This window comes from Cyprinus carpio, chromosome B6 (genome assembly GCF_018340385.1).
Source record: "Cyprinus carpio isolate SPL01 chromosome B6, ASM1834038v1, whole genome shotgun sequence".
Lineage (NCBI taxonomy): Eukaryota > Metazoa > Chordata > Actinopteri > Cypriniformes > Cyprinidae > Cyprinus > Cyprinus carpio.
The window spans coordinates 28,398,474-28,422,262 of NC_056602.1; the positions used below are offsets into that span (position 1 = coordinate 28,398,474).

The 23,789-nt window shown below is 33.1% G+C and overlaps 1 protein-coding gene across 1 annotated transcript in view; it reads right to left on the bottom strand.

The window, feature by feature from the left end:
- Window positions 1-216: 216 nt before the first annotated feature.
- The window catches only part of LOC109061670 (eyes absent homolog 2-like), a 36,165-nt gene continuing 12,592 nt past the window's right edge, over window positions 217-23,789 (bottom strand). The window contains exons 2-16 of the mRNA XM_042726660.1: window positions 22,167-22,220; window positions 22,028-22,068; window positions 20,999-21,118; window positions 20,796-20,912; window positions 17,813-17,889; window positions 17,109-17,269; window positions 15,984-16,143; window positions 14,845-14,928; window positions 11,091-11,180; window positions 6,088-6,146; window positions 4,506-4,666; window positions 3,050-3,163; window positions 1,699-1,821; window positions 1,515-1,615; window positions 217-705 (exon numbers count right to left, since the gene is read on the bottom strand). Of these exons, the coding sequence (XP_042582594.1) occupies window positions 625-705; window positions 1,515-1,615; window positions 1,699-1,821; window positions 3,050-3,163; window positions 4,506-4,666; window positions 6,088-6,146; window positions 11,091-11,180; window positions 14,845-14,928; window positions 15,984-16,143; window positions 17,109-17,269; window positions 17,813-17,889; window positions 20,796-20,912; window positions 20,999-21,101 (1,431 nt within the window). The 5' untranslated portion in view covers window positions 21,102-21,118; window positions 22,028-22,068; window positions 22,167-22,220 and the 3' untranslated portion in view covers window positions 217-624. The remainder of the gene's footprint in view (window positions 706-1,514; window positions 1,616-1,698; window positions 1,822-3,049; window positions 3,164-4,505; window positions 4,667-6,087; window positions 6,147-11,090; window positions 11,181-14,844; window positions 14,929-15,983; window positions 16,144-17,108; window positions 17,270-17,812; window positions 17,890-20,795; window positions 20,913-20,998; window positions 21,119-22,027; window positions 22,069-22,166; window positions 22,221-23,789) is intronic.

A 23,789-nucleotide genomic window follows, 5' to 3' on the forward strand; every position in this document is an offset into this window, starting at 1 on the left:
CATTCCAGCATACTGCACACTTTACACCGTATACTGCTTAACATATATAAAAAAAGTACACATTATGCATTAATGTTATGAATTATTTTTAAAAGTTTTATTATGTATTTTTGTTGAATTTTTTGTCAGTTGATTTGTTGTTTTATATGTGAAATGAATTTTGTTTTCATCTCAGAAATAAAAATATTTATTTTTTTTGTGTTTTTTTGTATGAGCTGTAAAAAGTCAAGTCAAGTGCATTGCATTCTGGGATACCAATGCGTTGTGCTCTATTGTCTTCTGGGTTTCTGCACAAACAAAATACACACCCTGTGCACAGTATATACTGCAGAAATTGTAGTGTGATAGTATGTCATTCCGAACACAGGCTTTCTGAATCAGTCGCTGAAGGGTCTTTGTTTTCAGTGCAGTGCTGTTGTGAAGAAAAGAGAGCGAATGAAAGAGCTGAGCCTCTCAGGTGGAGCGCGAGAAAGAGACAAAAGCGTTTTTCTTGGATTGATTTGAAGCAAACATTTCCAGTAAGATAGCTGCTCCCTGCTGATTGGTCCTGCAGTTCTTGGCTGGGTCATGTGATTCCTGTGGACCGCACACGGTGGGAGACCGCAGACGGACAGATGCTGCCCTCTAGAGGTAATCCAGCTCAAGTGCGTGACTCAACGCCTCCAGATCCGCCCGGCACGTCACTCTCCAGAACGGCATGTTCTTCTGCAGGACATCACAAAGTTACGTTACAATTTAATTGTAATGATACCTAACAGTAGATGATGTTACAGAAAAAAATAACCATTTAATGGCACATGTTGTATGTGTTTATGCATGCATGCATGTATGTATGTATGTAAAGGTTTCTCCCTTTTAATGTATGAAAAGTGTTTTTTTTTAGGATAAAAATTTGGATATATTTGGACTTTAATACATAATTTTGTTTGTTTAAATGCGTTTTAATGTAAAAAAACACTTGATTAGAATTGCAATATAAATGATATTAATAAAAACACAATTTAATATAAATATATAGATATTCAAATATTATAAAATATATATTTATGAAACTGAATATTAAAATAAATTATAATATAAATTATATTTACATATTTTGAAAAATATAAATTATAATAAAATATCATATTACAAAATAAAACCAGACTACAATAATATAAATACATAATTTATTTTAACATTTTAAAATATTAATAATATTGAATAGTATAACAATCTATTGAATTAAAATTTAAAATGTTATTTTTTAATAATATAAAAGCTAATTCTAATAAAAGGGACTGAATTATAAAATAAAACTACAAATATAACTATATAAATATATCATGTTTAATATTTTAATAATGTAGAGATCTTTATTATTTTCAAATGTATACTGGTGTTTTTTTTTTTTTTTGCCCAAAACAGTATGCATTCACTTTGCCTTTGTTAATAAAAAGAGGCCATGTTTTTTTTTTTTTAATCCCATAATACAGTACTCATTCATCGTGTGTTTTGCCTTTATTCCTTCATACCTTCTTGGCGACCGTCTCCTCCTCGACTCCATCCCCTACAACCACATACACGGCTCTGCGGCCGAACCTCTGGGTCACGCGCTCAAAGCAGCTTTCTTTACCTAGAACAGGCACACCACGTTAACAATTCTGTTTCTAGATCAGGCAAACTTTCTGAAATGCAGCGTTTGAAGAGGCAGCCAACCTGTTTTGGTGGCACTGTAGATGTTCTCGATGGGAAAAGCTCCTCCAAGCCCATAGAGAAGTACTTTGGAGAGCGCTGGAATCAGCTGCGTGGTGGTGACCATCACGTTCACACAGTTCGTTCGGTTTGGGTGTGGGAGAGTGTGTATGTGTATGATTCTCATTAATGAAGGATTATGTAATTGTTTACTGCAGTCATAACTAAAAATCTGGTCTGGATTTAGTTTAGCTGTTTCTCTGTAAAAACACACAGATTTAGAGCTCTGATGGAGGGGAAGATTTTGGTAAAAAAAAAAAAAAGGCTTCATTTGCGTTTATTTCTAATGAAAGCTTGTTTTAGCCATTGAATAAAAAGCAAAAAAAAGCAAAATGTAATCTCAGAATTGTGAGATATAAAGTCATAACTGCAAAAAAACCCTCATAATTGCAAAATATTAATTTATAACTACAAGCTATAAATTCAGAATTGCAAATCAATTGTGAAACAAAACTCATATTTGCAAAATATAATCTCATAATTATGAAAATTAACTCAATTACAAGACATAACAACTGCGAAATATAACTCATAATAGCAAAATATAATCTCATAATTGTGAAATATAACTCAATCACAAAATATAAACTCATAATTGCAAGATATACAGTAATTTCATATTTGTGAAATATAACTCATAATTGCGAGACATGAACATAATTGCAAGATATAATCTCATAATTGCGAAATATAAACTTATAATTGCAATGTCCAAATTGGGAGATGTAAACTTGCAATTGCAATAAATAAAATAAAAATATATAAAATTTATTCCATTGTGAAAAAAAAAACAGAAATATGAGATGTAAACTAATATTTCTAAAAAAAGAATTATGATTTTTATTATTTTATTATTCTGAAAGTAAACTTAGTTTCTATCGCATGACTTCAGACAACTTGAAATACAGTGCACTGTTCATATGGACTACATTTATGATGGTTTTTCATTCTTTTTGGATCTTGACAGGTTCTGGTCACTACATAGATTTCATTAAAAAGCAGCTCGGATGTTCTGCTAAACCTCACTTTCGTGTTAAATGAGTAAAATAAGTCATGAGGCAGAAATGCGTTGGCAAATCGAGTGCTATTAATCATCATATGTCAGTGTGATCAATCTTTGATGCTGACAGTGTGCTTCGCTCGCCAAAACCCATTATGTTTGAGTGACACAAAACTGCTGAAACTTGCTGTAAAGTAAGTCTATTGTTAAAGGAATATTCCAGATTCAGTATCTGTGGCACGCCGTGGATTACCACAGAAGGTGGAATATTGCTGTAATGGGCGTCTGTGTTATGGTATGTGTGCTGTGCTCACCTGGAGTTGATGAGAGCGAGAGCTTTGAGTGCCTGCGTCAGCCACAGATCCGTCAAAACCTCCATCTCCCGCCTCAGCTGAAGCCACTCTTCCCGCTTCGGACTGCCCAACAAACCTGCAAAACAACAGCAACCATGAACCAAGATCCAGCTGATCATCACACCGAAGATGAATGTTGCTTCTGAGAATCCCAAAATAACCAACTGGCCATGAATTACAGTGATTTTACAGGCTTGTTTGGCACGGGGTGAAGTGGAGTGTGTAAAACCCTTAGCCTTGAGTGACTTACTGCTTTTATAACCACAACAATAAAATTATATACAAATAATTTTTAATATTCAATCATATTTAATAAGACTTTCATGAACTACAGAGACATTCCAGTGTTTTTATGTTAATTTTCTTTCTTTCTTTCTTTCTTTCTTTCTTTCTTTCTTTCTTATAATTAAAACAAAGTCAACATTTTTTTTCTAATATGATTTACAACAAATAATTAGGTTTATTCTGAATATTTTAATATTAAATCATATTTGATAATTTCTTGAACTAAAGGTACTTTTATGTTATGGTGTTTTTTTAAATGTTTTATTTCAAGAAACAAATCAAAACCTTTTATATTATTTTACATGAAGGTCATATTAAAAGTGCATTTAAAACGTTTTACCATGGCTTCATCATTTATTTTTACTTCATTTCAAAGAACTGAAAATCCATAATAAAAATAATTTATTTTACATTTTAACCCATTACATATTTAATGCATTAGAACATCACAAATTACAACTATCCAATTATATTGTGAATTTTTACTGTTTTTATTTTCTAAAATCCAACAATGCCAAAGAAGCCAATAGCTGAAACACCCAATTCATACAGTATTTATATAAATAAATTTAATTAAATGTTAAGCATAGATATGTATTGCATATCTAAAAAAAAAAAAAAAATATATATATATAGATATATAATATATATATATATATATATGTATTCATATTAATTATAATTAACTGATCAATTACATTGCTTTCATGATCAATTAATTACATTGTTCTCATCAAAAATAAAATGCTATTATACGAAATTTCTTGCTGCAAGAATTGTTGCAATATTATTATTTCTTGTTACTGTCAATAATAATATTAATTATTATTATTACTATTATTATTTAATCAAATAATTTATTTATTTATTTATTTTATTTTTTTTACAATTTTCCAACTGGTTCTTCAGTCTAACTGTACAGTGTTTACATTTGATGCATTAATATAAAAGTCAACTGACATGCGGCTACAGCTGTGTGTACTTCAGCTCTTTTACAACGGCTTCCAGCATGATTCGATCAGATTTGAGAACAGGATCTGTCGGTTGTGTACTAGTCATTTCTGGCCCTAATTATGCTTGTACTCATAGCTGTGAAAGCAGGGGTGTGGAATGCTGCGGGGTTCTCTTCTCACCTCCTACATTGTTCTTGTAGGTGTTGTAGATCTCTTTGACTCGGCGGTAGCGGAAGGCAAGTTTCCTCATCCAGTCGACCCCACCGTGAACACCGGAGGCCAGGCAGAGCGTGCCTCCACCTGCTGGGCTCTGGAAGCCATCCGTGCCAAAGTTATACGTGCTACAAGTACAGACACACACACAAACACACGGTCAGCTTCAGATCCGCTCCACAACTCCAAACATTGTTTCTCCTGACACGCTCCTAAAAGTCTGATTAATGTCCATCGTAAAAAGTCTGGAAGCAGAGAGAGAGAGTCAGCCTACAACATCTGATAAGAAACTATAATGTTTGATAACCAGCGTGTCAGCATGCCGTTATGTTAAACATATAGCTCACTTAAAAATGAAAATTGTGCCATAATTTATTCACCCTCTTGTCATTTCATAAAAGGAGATTTGATTAGAAAAAATGTCCCTGCTCCTTTTTTCATACAGCATCAGTTCATATTCAGTAAGCAAATAAATAAATAAACAGGAGGGAAAAACCTGTAAATTAAAAAAATAAAAATAATATAAGATTTTAAATAAATTAAATAAAAGGGTGTTTACATCATTTAATGTGTTTACAGATAATTACATCATCTAAATCATGTAATAAATAAAGAGTGTTTTTGCACTTAAAAATATTGCTGCTTTTTCACAAATAAAAAAAAAGTAAAATAAACTGAGCTTTATATTTAAAAAAGAATCCTGCCGATTTATATATAATATATATATATATATATATATATATATATATATATATATATAGCATCAGTTCATAACTAAATAACTTATAAAGTGGGAAAAAATTCAGTGCATTTCAGTACAAAAATCTATTAAATAATTTAAAATAAATTAAAATAACATTTTAAAAAAGTGAGTGTGCTTTTAGGGTACTTTTGAGTATTTTTGTACTTTTGGAGCATTTACAAAATATTCCTGTTGCTTTTTCATATAGGATCAGTTCATAGTAAATAAATAAATTGGAGAAAAATAAAATAAATTAAATATAAAATAAAACACTTACAAAAACATATAGACTGCTTTTATAGTACATTTTCTGAGTATTTTTTTCTCCTTTTCGAACTTTAAAAATATTCCTGTTGCTTTTTCATATAGGATCAGTTCATAGTAATTAATTAAAAAAAAATGAAACAAAAATACATTTTCAGTAAAAATCAATAAATGATTAAAAAAAAAAGTAAATAAAGGATATTCACTAAATTATATAGACTGCTTTTATGGCACTTTTTGGAGTATTAATATGGGTTTGGAATAAAAGGGTGAGTAAATAAAGACAGAAATGTAATTTTCGGAGGACTGTTCATTTAATAACTCTTTAGACGTGCTCTTAAACGTGTGATTAATGTCCATCATAAAACGTCTGGAAGCAGAGCGAGGGCTTGCCTCAAAACTATGATAAAAACCAACAACGTTTACTACTCAATATGTCACCAGCATGAAGTACAGGATCCCTTTATGGCACATAATATCTGTTTTATTGGGAATGCTCATATTGTTGCTCGCTGTGCTAGATGAAGGAAAGTCATACTCTACCTCAAGTCCTGCCCATTGTCATCCGAGGCCACATCATCGATGTGAACTTGGTCACATTCCTGGGAAATGAAAAGAAAGCAGATACGCATGAGGCGGATATACGTTACAGCCGTGTAAAGTGATGTACTGTGTATAGACAGGTTCACCCGCCGCCGAGCCTCGGGGAACGATGCTGTGTAAAGAGGTTGAAATATTTGAGAAGAAGGTTGAAACATATTAGAAAAGGCGGGCAACAAAGAAGCAAGAGATGGAGGCGACTTTAAAAGAGGTGGGTGAGGTTTTAGAAAGGTGGGGTAAAGTATAAGAAATATGGCAGATATTGGACGTTAATTAACGCTTTTGTCTTGGCTGGGTTTGTGCATACGGCTGCCAATATACACTAATTGCGGTGGGGGACGCATAAGCTGAACATCTGCTCTTTACTCCAGATCATTATCTAGCATGCTTCTCCTTGCTGTTTTAGCAACACATGCAAATTTGATAAAAAGTTGGATTCGAACTCACAAAAACAATTGCTCTGCCTTCAGCACTGACAAAACACATTCATGCTCTAACTATTGTTTTTCATATTTTCACAGATATGACTCAACACATCATGTTTATCTTAATAATATCATATTGCCGACCTCCCACTGACTTCTGTTGTTCTTAAATGACTGTAATTATAACTAGATTTTCTCATTTTTCTTTTTTTTAATAGAACTGGACTTTCACATACACTATATACTGTACATATTTCTATATACACTGCTTTTTTGATAGAAGTAGACTTTCACTGTGGGTTATTTTTCCAGAATTTTTGATTAATAAAGTTCAAAAGAATATTTGAAGCATTTATTTGAAATATAATAAAAAAAAAAACATTATAAATATATTTTCAATTCATCTTCAATATATAAATTCACTGTGTCCTTGCTGAATAATAATATTAATTTATTTTCCAAACAAAAAAGCAGTTTCATTGTAACTATTTTTGCTACTCAGACACCTTCTCTACCAAACTCTATCAGACATTAATTTAACGGAGTGTCTATTTACACTAAATGCAAATAGGCCATCTTGTTGGCAGAGGCTATTTACACTAACTCTGCCAACCGACGTGTGATTGTCAACACAACAAAAGATGACTTGATTGTTTCCAATGATGAATGTTTTCCATCTTAGAAAAATTGCCAAGCTACGAAACATGTTACCTGTTTTCTGATGCAGAAAAGCTAGTTCATGCATTCCATGACCTCTAGACTGGACTATTGTAATGCACTGCTAGGTGGTTGTCCTGCATCTTCAATAAACAAGCTACAGGTAGTCCAAAATACAGTGCCTAGAGTCTTTACCAGGTCAAGAAAATATGATCATATTACCCCAATACTACAGTCTCTGCACTGGCTACCTATTAAGTTCCGTATCAGTTACAAAATTATTATTACTCACCTACAAGGCCCTTAATGGCTTAGCTCCTGCGTACCTAACTAGTCTTCTACCACGCTACAATCCATCACGCTCCCTAAGGTCACAAAACGCTGGACTTTTGATAGTACCTATGATAGCAAAGTCCACTAAAGGAGGTAGAGCTTTTTCACATTTGGCTCCCAAACTCTGGAACTGCCTTCCTGATAAAATTCAGGGTTCAGACACACTTCCTCTGTTTAAATCCAGTTTAAAGACACATCTCTTTAGCCAAGCATTCACATAATGTATCTCATAACCTTGTACTTCAGTTACATCTGATCAAATACACGTTTTCATTCTTTTGCTTGGGTTGAACATATCATTTTTTGCTTAGTTGGAACAGCAGCTATGATAATTTTTCTCTATTACCTTCTCTGTTTCTACTAAGAATTACACAAGCTTCAGTCAGGATCCAGCCCTTAAAAAGATCTAAGATGACCAAACACCTGAGAAGAGATGATGCCAACCCTCAGACAACATACAAAACTACCAAATTTTGCATTACATGACATTAACTAACTGCTTGATTTTTACCGTACATTTCTCCAATATGGACAGCAACTTGTGATAAGCTATTACTAAATATAATGTAGAAACTTTTATTTTCTGTAAAGCTGCTTTGCAGCGATTTATCATCGTGAAAGCGCTATACAAATAAATGCTTGATTTATTAAATGACTGGTAATCATCAGCTCCGGTGGTGTAGATGTTAAAGCGTGGAACCGTAGTCTTTTTGACACGATCGATCGACTCGACTTCTAACCTGCCTTTCACCAAACTTTTTTCCTCTCTTTCCAAATCTCACATCACATCGGAAAGGCATTTATTTTCAATAAAAAATTAAGGAAATAACTGAAAAGTTAAAAATAACATATCGGGTAGGATTAGGGTGTAGGGAGGGCTTTATGGACCTTTTTCACATTTCCGGGTTTCTTAGCTGCGGAAGTCGTCAGGTTAACTTGAAGAGCAGTGAATGGGAGAGTATCACAAATTTATTTTTATTTTTTAAATATACAAAAGAAAAACTCTACGATAGTGTTTTCATGACTTTTAATAAAAGGAAAAAAATTGAGAGAGACCGATATCGGCAGTCAGAAGAGAGAACGATGTCAAATTTACCATCCCTCCCATAGACGCTGCATTAGAAACCCCCTCACATTAGCATTAACTGTTTTTTTTTTTTTTTTTTTTTTGTAATTTGATGCAAAGGGGATATAATAGAAAGAATAGTGTTATAAATGTACATACATTTAAAAAAAATAATAATAATACAAATATGAAAAACTTTCGAGGATTTACGTTGCTGATGACCTTGAAACGCATCATCACAGTCTTGTGAAAAGGGTCCACTGTACCAATAAGGTGGCATCCATTTAATAATTTGAATTGACATTATAATTTACACTCAATACATTATTATTGCATTCTGTTTTATAATGCACTACAATACTGAGGTGCAGATAATTTCTGCTATTTGCAATTAGTTGTATAATTAGCAGAAAATCCTACTATTTTTAAGTGTAAATAGAATCTATAGCTATTTGCACTTAGTGTAAATAACATCTTGCTAAAAAATACTGCTATTATCACACACACACACACACACACACACACATATTTTTATATATATTTTTGAGGTTAATTTTTTTTTTTGAATTTTTTTTTAATGTGTCTTTCATATTAAAACATAAATTTCTTTGAAAAAAAAATATTCTAACTATTTTATAACTATTCTTCTACTCGAATACCTTCTCTACCAAACATACATTTTTCTCAGAATATTTCTAGTAAAAATAAATGATTAAAAAATTCCAATAATATAATAAAATGATTCCATTGCTTTGTTGTTGTTGTTGTTCTTTTAATGCTTGACAGACGCAGTCACTCTTGAACTATTGTGCTATTCTCTACCAAACATTACCTATTTTTTATGATTCATTAAAGCATTAAATGACCAAGTTAGGCCATTAATCATGTGTATTTCTAAGCTGTTGACCCCTGTGCAGTTATTCTGTTCCCCAGCTGACATGTTTGAATAGACTGAACTCTCAGTGTTTGAATGCTTGGACTATTTGAGGGCGATTACAGAACAAGAGGGAAGGGGGCCGTCATTAAAACCTGCTCAAGAAATAATGGTGTGTGTGCCCTCCACCCCTGGGCTGTTGTTCCTCCCCGGGACAAATTTTCTTTTCAGTGCAGCCACACACCCCTAATTAAGACCTCAGGTGCTGTCAGGGTTCCTGCTGCACCTCCTCGAAAGCTTTTAGAGAATCTAATCCCTCCTTTCTTCATGCAGAGGGCAAACACAGGTCTTTCACACACTGCATTACTGTTGAACATACACACATAAACAGCTCTAAATTCACTTTTGAAATTTGTTCATGCAGAGGGCAAACCACAGGTCTTTCACACACTGCATTACTGTTGAACATTTTTTAGAAGTTTTTTAATGTTTTTGAAGTCTCTGCTTCTGCTCGTCAAGGATGCATTTATTTGATCAGCAATACTGTAAAAACAGTGATTTATTACTACAGCTTAATATAATTGTTTTCTATGTGAATGTATTTTAAAATGTCATTTATTCCTGTGATCAAGCATCATTACTCTTCCTCACTCCGTCTGCAGTGTCACATAATCTTCAGAAATCATTCTAATATGCTCCTTTGCAGCTCAAGAAACATTTCTGATTATTATCAATGTTGAAAACAGTTGTGCTGCTTCATTTTTTTGTGTTGTATTTGTTGAGTTTTTGTTATGATTTGTTCTTTTGTATTTTAATAATCTTATGAAAAGAGTTTTTATTTTCTATTTGTTTTATTGTTTATTATTTTAAATATGTTTTGTGTTTTTTTTTTGATCAAATTAATGCATCCTTGCTGAATAAAATTACACAATTCTTTCAAATGTAAAAAAAAAAAAAAAAAAAAACTTTATATAGTAATGTACATATTTTTAAGTAGTCTTTATGATGAATTATTTAGCTGTTTCCTTGCATAATTGTGACAAACAGCACAGCCAGTTTCTGCAGCTGTCACAAAAACACGAGGACACATCATGATTTTTTCCTCATATTTTGGTCTGGGTGGTTTAATGTGAGGAATATTACACGAATGTGTCGCCTCATGGAGTTCTGGAAAAAAAAACAGCAGGAACTAATTTAAATATGGTAAATTATAATGCAGCAGAGACTACTGCTGTCTTATTAGCAGCTGAAAGCGGCATTAAATTAATAAACACAATTAACAAATGGAGACATGAGAGGCAGGGAACGTGCAGAGTTTGTGATTGACAGAAGTTCAGCTGAAGAATCTTGAGAGGTGAAGATTCCTACCAATAAGAGAAGTTTGTTATGTGGCTCTACAGATTACTTGATTCTGATTGGCCAGTTGCAACATTCTGCAGTAAATGTTTTATTTATGAATTGACATTGAACATTTGTGCTAGTTTCGTGTCTCATATCTATCTATCGCATCTAATGCTGAAGTCCAAAAAAGAGTGTTTGGCATTAAAGAAAAAAAAAGAAGTGATTTTGTTGATTCTGATGTTTGGCTCACCTCCAGGTCGTTGAAAAACAGACGTGAATCTGCCAAGTTGAAGATCATCTCCTCCATCCACAAGCCCAGAGACACAGCCTTGCCAGAGTCCTGGATCAAAACACAGAAAGCACTTCAATACAGGTGATGACTGCATCATCTCAGTCGGAGAGGGAGCGTGTGGTGCAACAGGTTTGTGTCCTAAAAGAATGCTGATCACTGTGCTTTAAATCAGAAGCGTGTCAAACTACTTCTCTTTCTCTTGTTTTCTCTTCATTTTGTAGGTGAACCTAACATAAGCTAAGGCATTGTGTGCTCCCGTTCCATGCCGGCTACGTAACTAGCCGCTAACTCCTCCGTTTGGCAGCAGATCAAGCTGTAGGTGTCAGCCAGAGGTTAGTGTCAGATTAACCGTGAAACGGCTCTTCCTCTACGCCTAATCAATGTCAGCACAGGAGCTGCGAGTTTGTCCTGCTTTAATTAAGATAATAACCTGTAATCTGCCGTCATGAATGGACGACTTCATTACAGGTGGCACTCAAACACAGAATAATAGATGTACCACTTTTGAATTACGACTGAACATTTGAGAATGGGTTTTTAGGAAGGACTGTAATGAAGTTACGACATATGCTATTTAAAAGAAGATCATTTCTGATATTTATGCATAACTGTGGGGGGGGGGGGGCAAAATGCATTTTGTAAATATATATAGAAATTACAGATATAACATAATTTGCTATATATATTATTTTTTTTTTATTATAAAAATATTCAATTCATTTTTTTTTATATTTTCCTGATATATTTTGGTGATTTTTGTTTAAAATAAAATATTATATTTAATATTTATACTTGAGCTCATACATAAATGTACCATCAGAACAATGGAAAATATTGTTCCCACTGGCCCCTCTTTTGCGACTATTGACTTGTCTCAGTTGTCGCATAGAGCCATAATTTGGTGACATTTGATGGTGAAAGATGGTGAAAATATTTTTTTTTTTTTTTTTTTTTTTTTACACTATTTTTTTTTTTTTTTTTTTTTTTTTGTTTTTTTTTTTTTTTTTTGTTTTTTTTTTTTTTTTTTTTTTTTTTTTTTTTTTTGTTTTTTTTTTTTTTTTTTTTACCTTTTTTTTTTTTATTTTTTTTTTTGTTGTTTTTTTAATTATTATTTTTTGTTTTGTTATTTTTTTAATTAGTATTTCTTGTTTTGTTTTTTTTTTTTTTTTTTTTTTTTTGTTTTTGGGTTTTTTTTTTTTGTTTTTTTTTTTTTTTTTTTTTTTTTTGTTTTATTTTTTTTTTTTATTTTGTTTGTTTTTTTGTTTTTTGTTTTTTTTTTTTTTTTTTTTTTTTTTTTTTTTTTTTTTTTTTTGTTTTTTTTTTTATTTTTTTTTTTTTTCTTTTTTTTTTTTTTTTTTGTTTGTTTTTTTATTTTTTTTTTTTTTTTTTTTTTTTTTTTTTTTTTTATTTTTTTTTTTTTTTTTTTTTTTTTTTTTTTTTTTTTTTTTGGTTTTTTTTTTTTTTTTTTCTACAAAGCATGGTAGTAATCCAATGCATGCTGATGACCTTTTAATCATAGTTTTACAGTTTAATGGGGAACGAGTGGTTACATTCCACACCCACCGTTTGCTTTGTTCAATCACTTATCAGTTTTTGGATTTAAATTATTTTGTTTAAATTGAATTTAATTTCTAATTTGCGATCTTGGTGTCACATTTTACAAGAAAGTATAATTGTCTGCTTTGCTTATATGCATTCACATTTCACTTTTTAGGACTACAACAAAAGATGGATTCATTGTTATTCTTAATTAAAAAGCACAACAACAATGAAACAGTAGGCTATATTTAAATATTTTTTATCAAAAACGAATAAGACGAGGCATGATATGAAGAGGATGCTATATTATATAACCACTAATAAATTATAGAATGTTTAGAAAACACTGAGGAATCAAATAAATGAAAAACAAAAATTAAAGAAAGCCTCCATAGTGTAACGGGAGGTAAACAGTAAAGATAACAAGCTTTTCAAAACGAAAACAAAAAGAAAAGTAAAACTAAACTGTGTTAAAAAGACATTAGCAAACGGGTGTCTTTCATCCTCCTGAGAGGTTCTGTATTCAGTAGGTCGAGTCTTGCTCTTGGCCAATCAGTCCAAACAGGCTGTTTACAGTGATGAGCTTATGGCTTTGACATAAAGTACATATAAAAAAGTGTGTTAAATATCCTGTTACTTAAAGATGCGAAATCCGAGCCAACGCAATCTTTGTCTATTTGTCTGAACGTAAGTGGCTTTGTCATGACACACATCAAACTGGTTTCTATTTAACTCCAGCCCAATTTCAGTTTCATATGGATGTTTTCTTTGATATGCTATCTCCAGTGGATTCCTGCCGCAGTAATAAGCTATTCTGGAGGGTCTTTTTTTCCTGGATCTGAAATTAGACACATTAGTCACAGGCCACATTTCTGGCTCAGTTCTCAAAAAGAAAAGTCCAGAGATCTGCGCGCAATTCGAGACGGCCAGCGATTCTCAAGTACTCTTATGGGTCACGTCAAATCCGCAAGGGATCGAGTGGGAATTCAAAATAGATAGCGGGCCAAGAAAAAGAAACATGACCATTGTTTCCTCATCAGCTGCCTGGAGATTGCGTAGAAGTTCATGAGCCGTCAATCAAACCAAAAGGTCTGGGGCTGAAGGAGCGTCATTATATCTTTCACTGTTCATTTAGTTCTTCCGCATTTACTGTCTGCTGACGACGTTACTCTGAAACAGCTGTGGAACATATTTATTTATTATGAAAAAGAGATGACAGGGGACTTTTTTTGGTTGAGATTATTTATTATGAAAAAGAGATCAAGAGGGACTTTTGTTGCTGCTAACTTTTAGGGCTTTAAATGGATTAAAATCTGATAAATGATGATTTGTTCGCATAGAATTTAAGCGATGGTAAGATTCATATTTTTATTCAGTAAGGATGCATTAAATTGATCAAAAAAGTCAGTAAAGACTGTTTCAAATAAATGCTTGTATATGTTCTAATTTTCAAAAATCCTGAAAAACAAAATTTTTTATTCAGTAAGGATGCATTAAATTGATCAAAAAAGTCACAGCATTAATACTATACATCAGAAATGTTTCTTGAGCAGCAAATCAGCATATTAGAATGATTTCTGAAGATGCATGTGAGAAAAACACTGAAGACTGAAATAATGATGTCTGGACGACAATTCCCCCCCATGCTGAAAATTCATCTGAGCATCACAGAAATAAATTACATTTTAAAATATATTCACATATAAACTAGCTTTTTATATTATAAAAATATTTTCCTGTTTTTACTGTATTTGTGATCAAATAAATGCAACATTGGTAAGCATAAGAGACTTTAAAAACATTAAAAAGCTTTCTGACCCTAAACGTTTGAATGGTATTGTACATAAGGTGAAATACAGATTCCTGAGTAATATATATATATATATATTGTAAGTTGGGTGAAATACAGATTCCTGAGTAATATATATATAGTATAGGTGAAATACAGATTCCTGAGTAATATATATATATATATATATAAATTGTAGTTGTCATTAATATATATGCTTAATACTGGGGGGATTGTTGGGTTAAATAGAATTACACCTACCACATTAAATATTTAATACAAATACAAAAAAAAAAATCAAATAAATAAACAAACCTGTTTTGTCTTCCAAAACTAAAGCAATGTGTGAAGTTGAGTTGTGTATGTGGGAAAGCTGGTTTGTACCTTGCCGAAGCGTGTGGAAAATGTCCCCGTCAGGAGCGAGTGGAAAATAATGATGGTCTCATCCAGGTCCCAGATAAACACTCTCTACACACACACACACACACACACGTAATGAGCATGAGCACAAATATAATCTGCTTACTCATCAAGAAAGGTATTTACTCCAAAACACTGCATATTATCTCAGTGCTGTGTTTATTATAATAATTGCTGATAATCTTAGTCAGTTCAGCCTCATTTCACAGCTTATGGCCAGACAGACAAACGCTCTGTAGTCATTGTTCATAAACATTTTACAGTTTTATTTGTCTGGTAATCCAATACCCATATCAATATTTTAATATACAACATTGAGAAATAAATGCATTAGAATCAATGGAGCAAAGAATACATAATTTTACAGTTTTGTTTGTTAAATGCATTAGAATCAATGGAGCAAAGAATACATAAATTATTAACATTACAGGTTTTACTTCAGTCTCTTTTTGTGCAAACCTGTATGATGAGTTAGTAGAGTTTTGAAACTTGTATTGCCTTTATTTGTTTATCTGCTGTAAATATATTATGAATATTAATTTTGGGACATTATGATGGTGATTTAATGTTGACAAAATGTTCATTTTGGGTAAACTGTCTGTTTAAACTACTGCTGTGAAACAATTAATTGCATCCAAAATAAAAGTTTTTGTTTACATACTACATGTATCTGTACTGTGTTTATTTATTATGTATATATACATGCACACACATACAGTATATATTTTTCAAAAACATTTCCATGTAAATACATTTATATTATTATATTTTATATTATATATATAAATATATTTAATATATAAACATAGCATATTTTTCTTAAATATACACATGCATGTGTTTGTATTCATATGCATAATAAATATACACAGTACACGCTCATATATTATGTAAACAAAAACTTTTATATTTTGGATGCTGTTAATTGTTTGACAGCACTAGTTTAAACTCATTGTCTATTCCTGTGAGTGCTGAATGAGGTTGTTGCCAGACATCATTACACAACTCCGGGTTGGATGTGAGAGTAATCCCTGCGTGCCGGAGCACAGGAATGTTAATGAAAGGTGTTGTGTCAGGGACATCGTGAAGGCCAGCGTCTGTACCTCTATGTCAGAGTCCAGAGGGGGGACGGGGTCATTGGCCCTCTTCCTGCCTCTCAGCTTCCCATCAGAGCTGCGTCTCACTGGAGCGACTTCCTGCTCCTTTCCTGGAGTCGGAGGACTCGTGGGAGCGTGGTACTCTGCTGTTACACACACACATGCGCGCATGTGATGACATGTCATATACATACAGACATACAACCAAATATCTCAATACCAAAGCAAATAGTCCTGAAAGTTTCAAGTTAGCACTACTGTATTAAATACTTAAGAACATCACACATAATAAGTCTTATAATGTGCTAAAAGATACTATTTTTAAAATATAGCATAATTTGGTTACTTTAATGTTTTGTAGTATCTTTGTAACATTGAGACTTTCTTTGTTTTATACTACTATAAATTACGTATATAGACAGACATTTTCTTTTATATATTTTCTATATATAGAGTCTACATAGATTTGATATATGGACTTTATAAACTTTACTCTGAGTATAGTTCCTAGGGTTTTTTTTCTGAAAAAGTTTCCATTTTTGCAAGTTGGCACTATATATATATAGTGCAAATATATATATGAGATATATATATATATATATATATGGCTACTTTTCATAGTATTCATTGTAGTTTTTTTTTGTATTTATATATATTCTCTATAACTCTATAAACTTTGCTATAGCTTTGCTTTATACTCAGATTAAATATACTGCATATAGAGAGACATACAGTTAGATAAAAAGTCATAATTTTTCAACTAATTAAAAGATTTTTTTAAATATGATTCATATTACTTTTTCATACAATTTTTCATAGTATTTTCATACATATTCCCTATATGTATGTGTATATATATATATATATATACACACACACACACACACACACACTATATATCACACACACACGCGCACACATTTAGAGAAAAACATATGTCATATTGATATTTATATTTCAATTTTTTTATTTTTTTTCTTAACAATTATTGCAAGTTGGCAGTATTTTTATATTAAAAACATTTCACATACCTTTTTTGAACTTTCATATTTTGAAGTTTGATGTATTTTTTTATTAAAATTTTTTATAATATTTTTTTTGATATTTTATATAGTTATTCATTATGTGTTTTGATTGGTCGATACAGCAGGATGATCTGTGTGCTGATAGGGTATCGCCGTGGTGATGGCTGAGGGTGTGATATTGCTGGTTGTGATGTACGGGCTGTTGTAGTGTGTGTTGTAGTATGGGGAATATTGACTTTGGCTGTAGCTAGAATATGTTGAGAAGTCCTGATGGAGACAATGACATGAATGAATCATCTCAGAATACTAGCCTACATACTACTACTTTCTATGTCTTGTTTTGTCTAAACCATATTGCAGCATTCATTGATGGTTGGCTTATATACCATGGTAGTCAAATGATACTATAATGTACTAAACATTCCATGGTTTTATCATTTTAGTCATGCCGCTTTTTTATTTTTTGCAAAGGTAAAACCAGTGTTGCCAAGTCCACAGTTTTCCCATGGAATTGGGCTATTTTTTGTTAAGTTGTTTTATGTTTTTAGTAGTGCATTGTTTTAACTTTAGCCCCTGGAATGCAAATTTTACCTGGGGAACCCTGCCAAAAAACGTGTATTTTACCCCCAAGACACATGATTTTTACCAAGGGACCCCCTCGAAACGTAATTGCGCTATTTTGAGTAGTAATTTGGCGGGTTTTGTTGTGAAAACCTGGCAACCCTGGATACAACAGTATATCAGTCTCCAAGGGTGATTGTAGCCCATCAGCGAAGGTGCTGTGTGATGCATTTTCCTAATTTGACCCACCTGCTGCGCAGGACTGAACGGCGTTGAGCCTGTGATGCTGTTTGCACCCTGGAAAATTCCAGAAGGAATGCTGCCGCCTGGAAAAGAAGCACAAAGCTAGTTTAAGAGCGTACATCGAGCTGACTGTGGTAAAGACACTCCAAAGCGCACGATCCAACACAAACACGACGCAGGAAACACGACAGGCAGTGGCCGAGGAACGTCTGGTGAAATATAGACACGTTTAAAGCACTCAGAGAAAGTCTGCTTGATTTATGACTACAAAAACAGTTCAGGTGAGAAAGGGCAGCGTGGAGCCAAGAGCAAATCCGTCTCCCTTATCGGACTTTCAGAGTTTGAATGTCTTTCTCCAGGCCCGTCTAGTTCCCTTTTTTCTGTCTCCTTCCCTTCATATTCCCGTTCGCTGGCTTTCTGAAACCCGCCCTAGATAAATGAGTGTGTCAAAACAGCACCGAGTCTCCAAGGAAGCAAGCAGAAAGTCTTCAAAGGCGGAGAGAGGGAAGTGGGTGAACGCCGGGGCCGTGTTTCTGATTTTCTCCACAGCGATGAAACGCGAGGACCTTTGGCACCCGGAGAAGGGTTATTTATTTCATGCTACAGCGGGTCTCCTGTTGGAATTCGCCTATAAATCAAACGAGACCGGCGAGATGTAGCGCGTTTTCCCAGACCCATTAGAAATCCATCCATTTCACAAGCAGACAATTTTACAGTAAATGATGTCTCGGGACGCTTATGAATTATCGTAAATCCCTCTAATACATTATAGATTATTTTATCTGCCATAGCACTGATAACTCAATGATTATGCTAATTAGAAAGACAGGAAGTACTGTAGATGTCTTGTGCTTTATGACTTTGAATGTCTGAACTGTTCACAAATGCTACTTTACAAAAGTTTGGAATCAGTGAGACTTTGTTCATGTTTTTGAAAAAAGACTCTTCTGCTCACCAGAGCTGCTTTTGTCTGACTAAAAATGCAGTAAAAACAGTAAAATTGTGAGATATTTTTATAATTTAAAATAAATGATTTCTATTGTAATATATTTTAAAATGTAATTTATTTCTGTGATCAAAGTTGCATTTTCAGCATCATTGCTCCAGTCTTCAGTGTCACATGATCCTTCAGTAATCATTCTTATGTGCTGAGTTGCCGCTCAAGAAACAATTCTGATTATTATCAATGCTGAAAACAGTTTTGTGTTAGGAACAGACTGATATTCAAAACAATATTCACTCAAAATCATTAACACATCTGGCATGTCAATAGTTTTTGAACTACATTTTTGCATGTGCCAATTTTTGCAGAGAGGACGATTTTAGTGAATAAAGAATGAATTCAGTGTGTTAATAATGCTGATCAATTTATTTTGGTATTCATTTTTTTAGTATTATTTATATTATATTTTATTGTTTTTTTTTATTTTTATATTTTTTTTTTTTTTATTTTTTATTTTTTTTTGTTTTTTTTTTATTTTTTTTATTTTTGTAATATTATGATTCAGTTTCAATTTGGTTTAATTTGATTTCTTTTTAGTCATTTTAGTGCTTAAACTTATTTCAGTTTTGAAGACAACGTTTCTAAATTCGTTAGTTTACGTTTTTCATCTAATATTTATATTTTATTTTATTTCAGCTTATTTCAATTAAAAAATAATTTATTTTCATTAACGATAATAACCATACCTCATACAAGCTATCATATGACTTTAAAAGATTTTATTTAAAGATTTAGCTTTTTCGTCCTTAATGTGCTTGTTTTGTCCCCTGACAGCCAGTGGCCACTATTTGCTTTCACTTCATGAAAAAAACCCTTCAATTTTCTTCAAAGCATCTCCTTTTGTGTTCCACGGAAGAAACATCATCAGGCTTTGGAATGCCAAGCGGGTGAGTAAATGATGACTAGTAAATAATTCTGTCCCTTTAAACCTGAAAACGTGCCTGGTGCCACTTCACCTCTGACCTTGACCAAGAGCGGTCAATTTCACACTGCTGTGCCAAAATCAGGACTGCGGGCAGAAGAGGGGCGACTGACTGTGATCCGACGCTCAGATCCAGTCTGAGACTCACTCCCACACTAACACTCCTCCAGTGGCCGGCGTGGTGCGGAGAAAGGTTCTGACCTCCTGAGAGAGCAGAGAGAGACGCCTGACGCCAGGAGCCAGACCGCGGATAATGGGGAACAGGTTTGTGTGTGTGTGTGTGTGTGTGTGTTGGGGGGATCGACTGGAGACAGCACCTGAAAAATCAGTGTGTGTATTTAAAAAATAAATGTGTATTTGTTTATAAGTGAAGTCGTATATGTAGAAATTCCAGTTGATAATACGTATTACATGACTTTTAAGATACTTAATTAAACTGTGGTTAAATATGTATAATGATGCTAAACTGTTTTCCTACATGGATGTACTAATATCACACCATAGTCCTGATCTCCATGTCTGCGATTTTTCTGTGATACTGACCAGCTGACTATATAAATTTGTTTCATTAAAATGAATACTTTTATGCAGCAAGGATGCATTAAAATTGTTTAAAAAAGTGACATTAAAGACAGTAACATTAAATGTTACAAAAGTTTTCCATTTCAAATAAATACTGTTCTTTTTAACTTTCTTTTTAAATTTCCACAAAACAATATGAAGCTGTTTTTGACATTGATAATAATAATGTTTCTTAAGCAGCAAATCAGCATATTAGAATAATTTCTGAAGGATCATGTGACACTGAAGTCCACCAGTTTCTCTGGTTTCGTCTGGCCAGAGGAGAACGGCACGCTATTTCCCTGTTTAATACTGTAAAGCTGCTTTGACACGATCTGCATTGTAAAAAGCACTATGTAAATAATGCTGACTTGACTTCATTGTTTGGTTTATTGTGGATTCCAAGTTCTATAATACCATGTAGTTAAAACTGTTTACTATAGCAATAGTTTTATCACATGAATTGATAACGTGGCTCTTTGCGAGGCGGTTGTGGCACTGACCGTGTGTGGAGTAACTGTAGAGCGTCTGAGCGGGTGGAGTGCCGCTGAAGTTGGATGTGTATCCCAGCAGACTGCTCTGTCCTGGTGAATGACTCAGGCCATCTTCTGTTTTAATATCTGATCAGGTGAGAGAAAGAGACACGATCAGCCGTCAGGTCAGCTGTGGTGTGCACTATTTAGGGCGGGTGTGAAATGTCACTCACTGTAGGGTGTCATGCTGTAGCCCTGTGTGTGATGTGTGTACGGTGTGTATGGACCGGCCGGCTGTAATGCGGGGCTGTACTGCGTCTGTCCGTAAGCAGCCATGATTGAGGACAGCTGCTCTGGATGAGGTCAGAGAACCAGATATTAACAATAGACAACCTCTTTCTATTGCAATAACACACAAACAACACAACCTGATTCATAAACAAATGAATCGGCTCTTGAATTGGTTCTTTCATATATTTATAATTAAATTATTTATGTTGTTCATCTTAATTCGTTTTTTTATGTCTATATACTTTAGATTTTATTCATGTTTAATATCATGATTCGATCAATTCTTCAAAAGTACTGAAAAAATCATTAGTGGAACTGTTAAGGAATCAAAATCATTAAATGGAAAAAAAATCAGAAGCAAATGCCTCTTATGGGCTGGTTCTTTTTAGTGAATCCGACAAGCCAATCAGTCTCAAATTCATGAGTTATGAATTGAATTAAAAAGTAAAAGATTCCTTAATGGAATCGTTTGTGATTCTGAATCATCCAAATCAAGAACGAACCATTCTCATGAGCTGATTCTTTTTCATGAATCAGACAAACAAGTCATTCTCAAACTCCTTAGTTATTTTGTTCTCATAAGTACTAAAATTACCATAACTGGAATCATAAAGTGGATTTCGTAAATCATGATTCTCACTTCTATAATTGTATGGTTTAAAACAAGGATTTTATGTATGTCTACACTGATTAATTAAAATTCTCCACAAATCAACTGTAAAACCATTCATATGCAATTTATCACCTTGAACTGAATGTTTTATGAAGAATTTGCACAGAAAGTTTGCCAAACAGTTCAAACAGAAACATTAACTTTTTTTTTTTCTGAAAAAGAGTTTAATCTTATGCTTTTTGCTCCTTAAGTGCATGCATCTTGTATTAAGGATGATATTTTTATTGGAAAACAAAAATGTTTTTGCAGTGTTTAAGTGGAGTCCAGTGTGAGTAGAACTAGCTGTAATATCACTCACATGGCCTAAAATCGTCGCCCGATGTGTAGATCTAGTGGCTCCTGTGAATAAAAGGAACACGTTAAACGTTTTCAATCTGAATCACCATGAATGCACTAGAGGAAGTTCATTGAATCCAAACTGCTAAGTTGTTGCAGACCTGTGGCTGTCTGTCGTCGTACTTCCGCTTGCACACGTTCAGCTGTCAGCTCTCCTGAAAAAGACAGACCTGTTTGTCAGAAATATGTGACCTAAAAAGCACACGGGCTTTGGTCCAACATCATGCATCTCGAAAGTAAAATATGAAGAAACCAGAACATAAAAATGCACAAAGCACAATTCATGTCTAATCGTGTCTTACACAGAAAAAAGAAAAAAAAAGGTGAACTGACAGTATTTCTGAATGACGAGGCACCTGCGGTTTCCAAACACACACATAATTAGAATTCTGAGATACAGACAACAGTGAAACGCTTGTTTGTATAAACCGGCTCGGTAGGACTGTGTTCCTGGAACAGAACAATGTGCAACCTGCTTTTTCAACCTGGCATAATTTGGCATCGCATACCGCAGGCAGAACTACGTGCCAGCAGTTCAGGATGGGTGAAAAACGCTGGCTGTTCTTGTGCATGAGATGTAAAATGCAACCGTCCCTGTTCTGTCCTGAGCTTGTAATGGCAAGGTGCGGTGCATGCATGTGGGTATAGTTTGCATGAATACAAATGAGAGATGATACGGGTTAAACACCTCAAATGACCTTGTAACCTTGACCTGTTTTTTTATTTTTTTCTCTCTCTCATTTAGGTTTAATTTCTGCTTCAACTTTGTCTCAGACCTTAGGAGAAAATGAGCTGAGCAGAGCTCAAATGAATGGAATTAATTGTCATTTGTTTACATTTTTTTGGAGTTTGCTTTGAGATCTCAAATTTTTGACTGCGATATGACCCGTCTCATCCGTGCTTGTCTTCTAATAACGTCTGTATTTGTTTTCTCATTGCTGTCTGAGAAATATGATAATATTTGCTTTTATATCAAATGAACTTTTGAGAAAACTACAGCACAGTTGTATTTTAGAATCACTGATATACTATTATAATTGTTTATTAATATTTTGGTTTTATTTTATATAACATATTAGTTGAGGTTTTAGTAATTTTGTTTTTGTCATGTTTTATTTTGTAATTTGTATTTTTTTTTAATCAGGGTTATTATAGTAAAATAAAACTACAACTTTGAAATAAAATAAATGTTAACGGAAATAAAATATTTAAAAAAACACGTTTATTTCACTTTAATTTAGTTTAACTTGATGTGCTGAAGTAACTAAAACTAAAGTGGAAATAAAAAATAAATAAATAATAACAAATTATAAAGACTTAAATGTCAAACACACAACAAAATTACTAAAACTTTAACTAAAATAAAAAGGAAAACAGAAAATATGAAAATAAATACTGTAAAATATAATATAAAATATAATATATCAATGAAGTATATATCTTATTTTATACAATAAAAAAGATAAAAAAAATTTAGTTATAATTTTAGTTTTAGTTAACGATAATAACCCCGTTACTCTGATTAAGACAAACGCCTGCCATGAGGTCACTTCTGACAAAAAGGAAGCACAAAGCTGTTGTCTTCCTCTAAACTTCTCCCCGTTTCTCCCTCAGGGCTCCTCCATCTGTCGGTCGAAGCGGTGAGACGCTCGATGTGAGCAATATCACGAGAGCAGCTGCTGTCAGGAGCAAAGATGGAAAGGAAGGGCAGCAAAAGGTGAAAT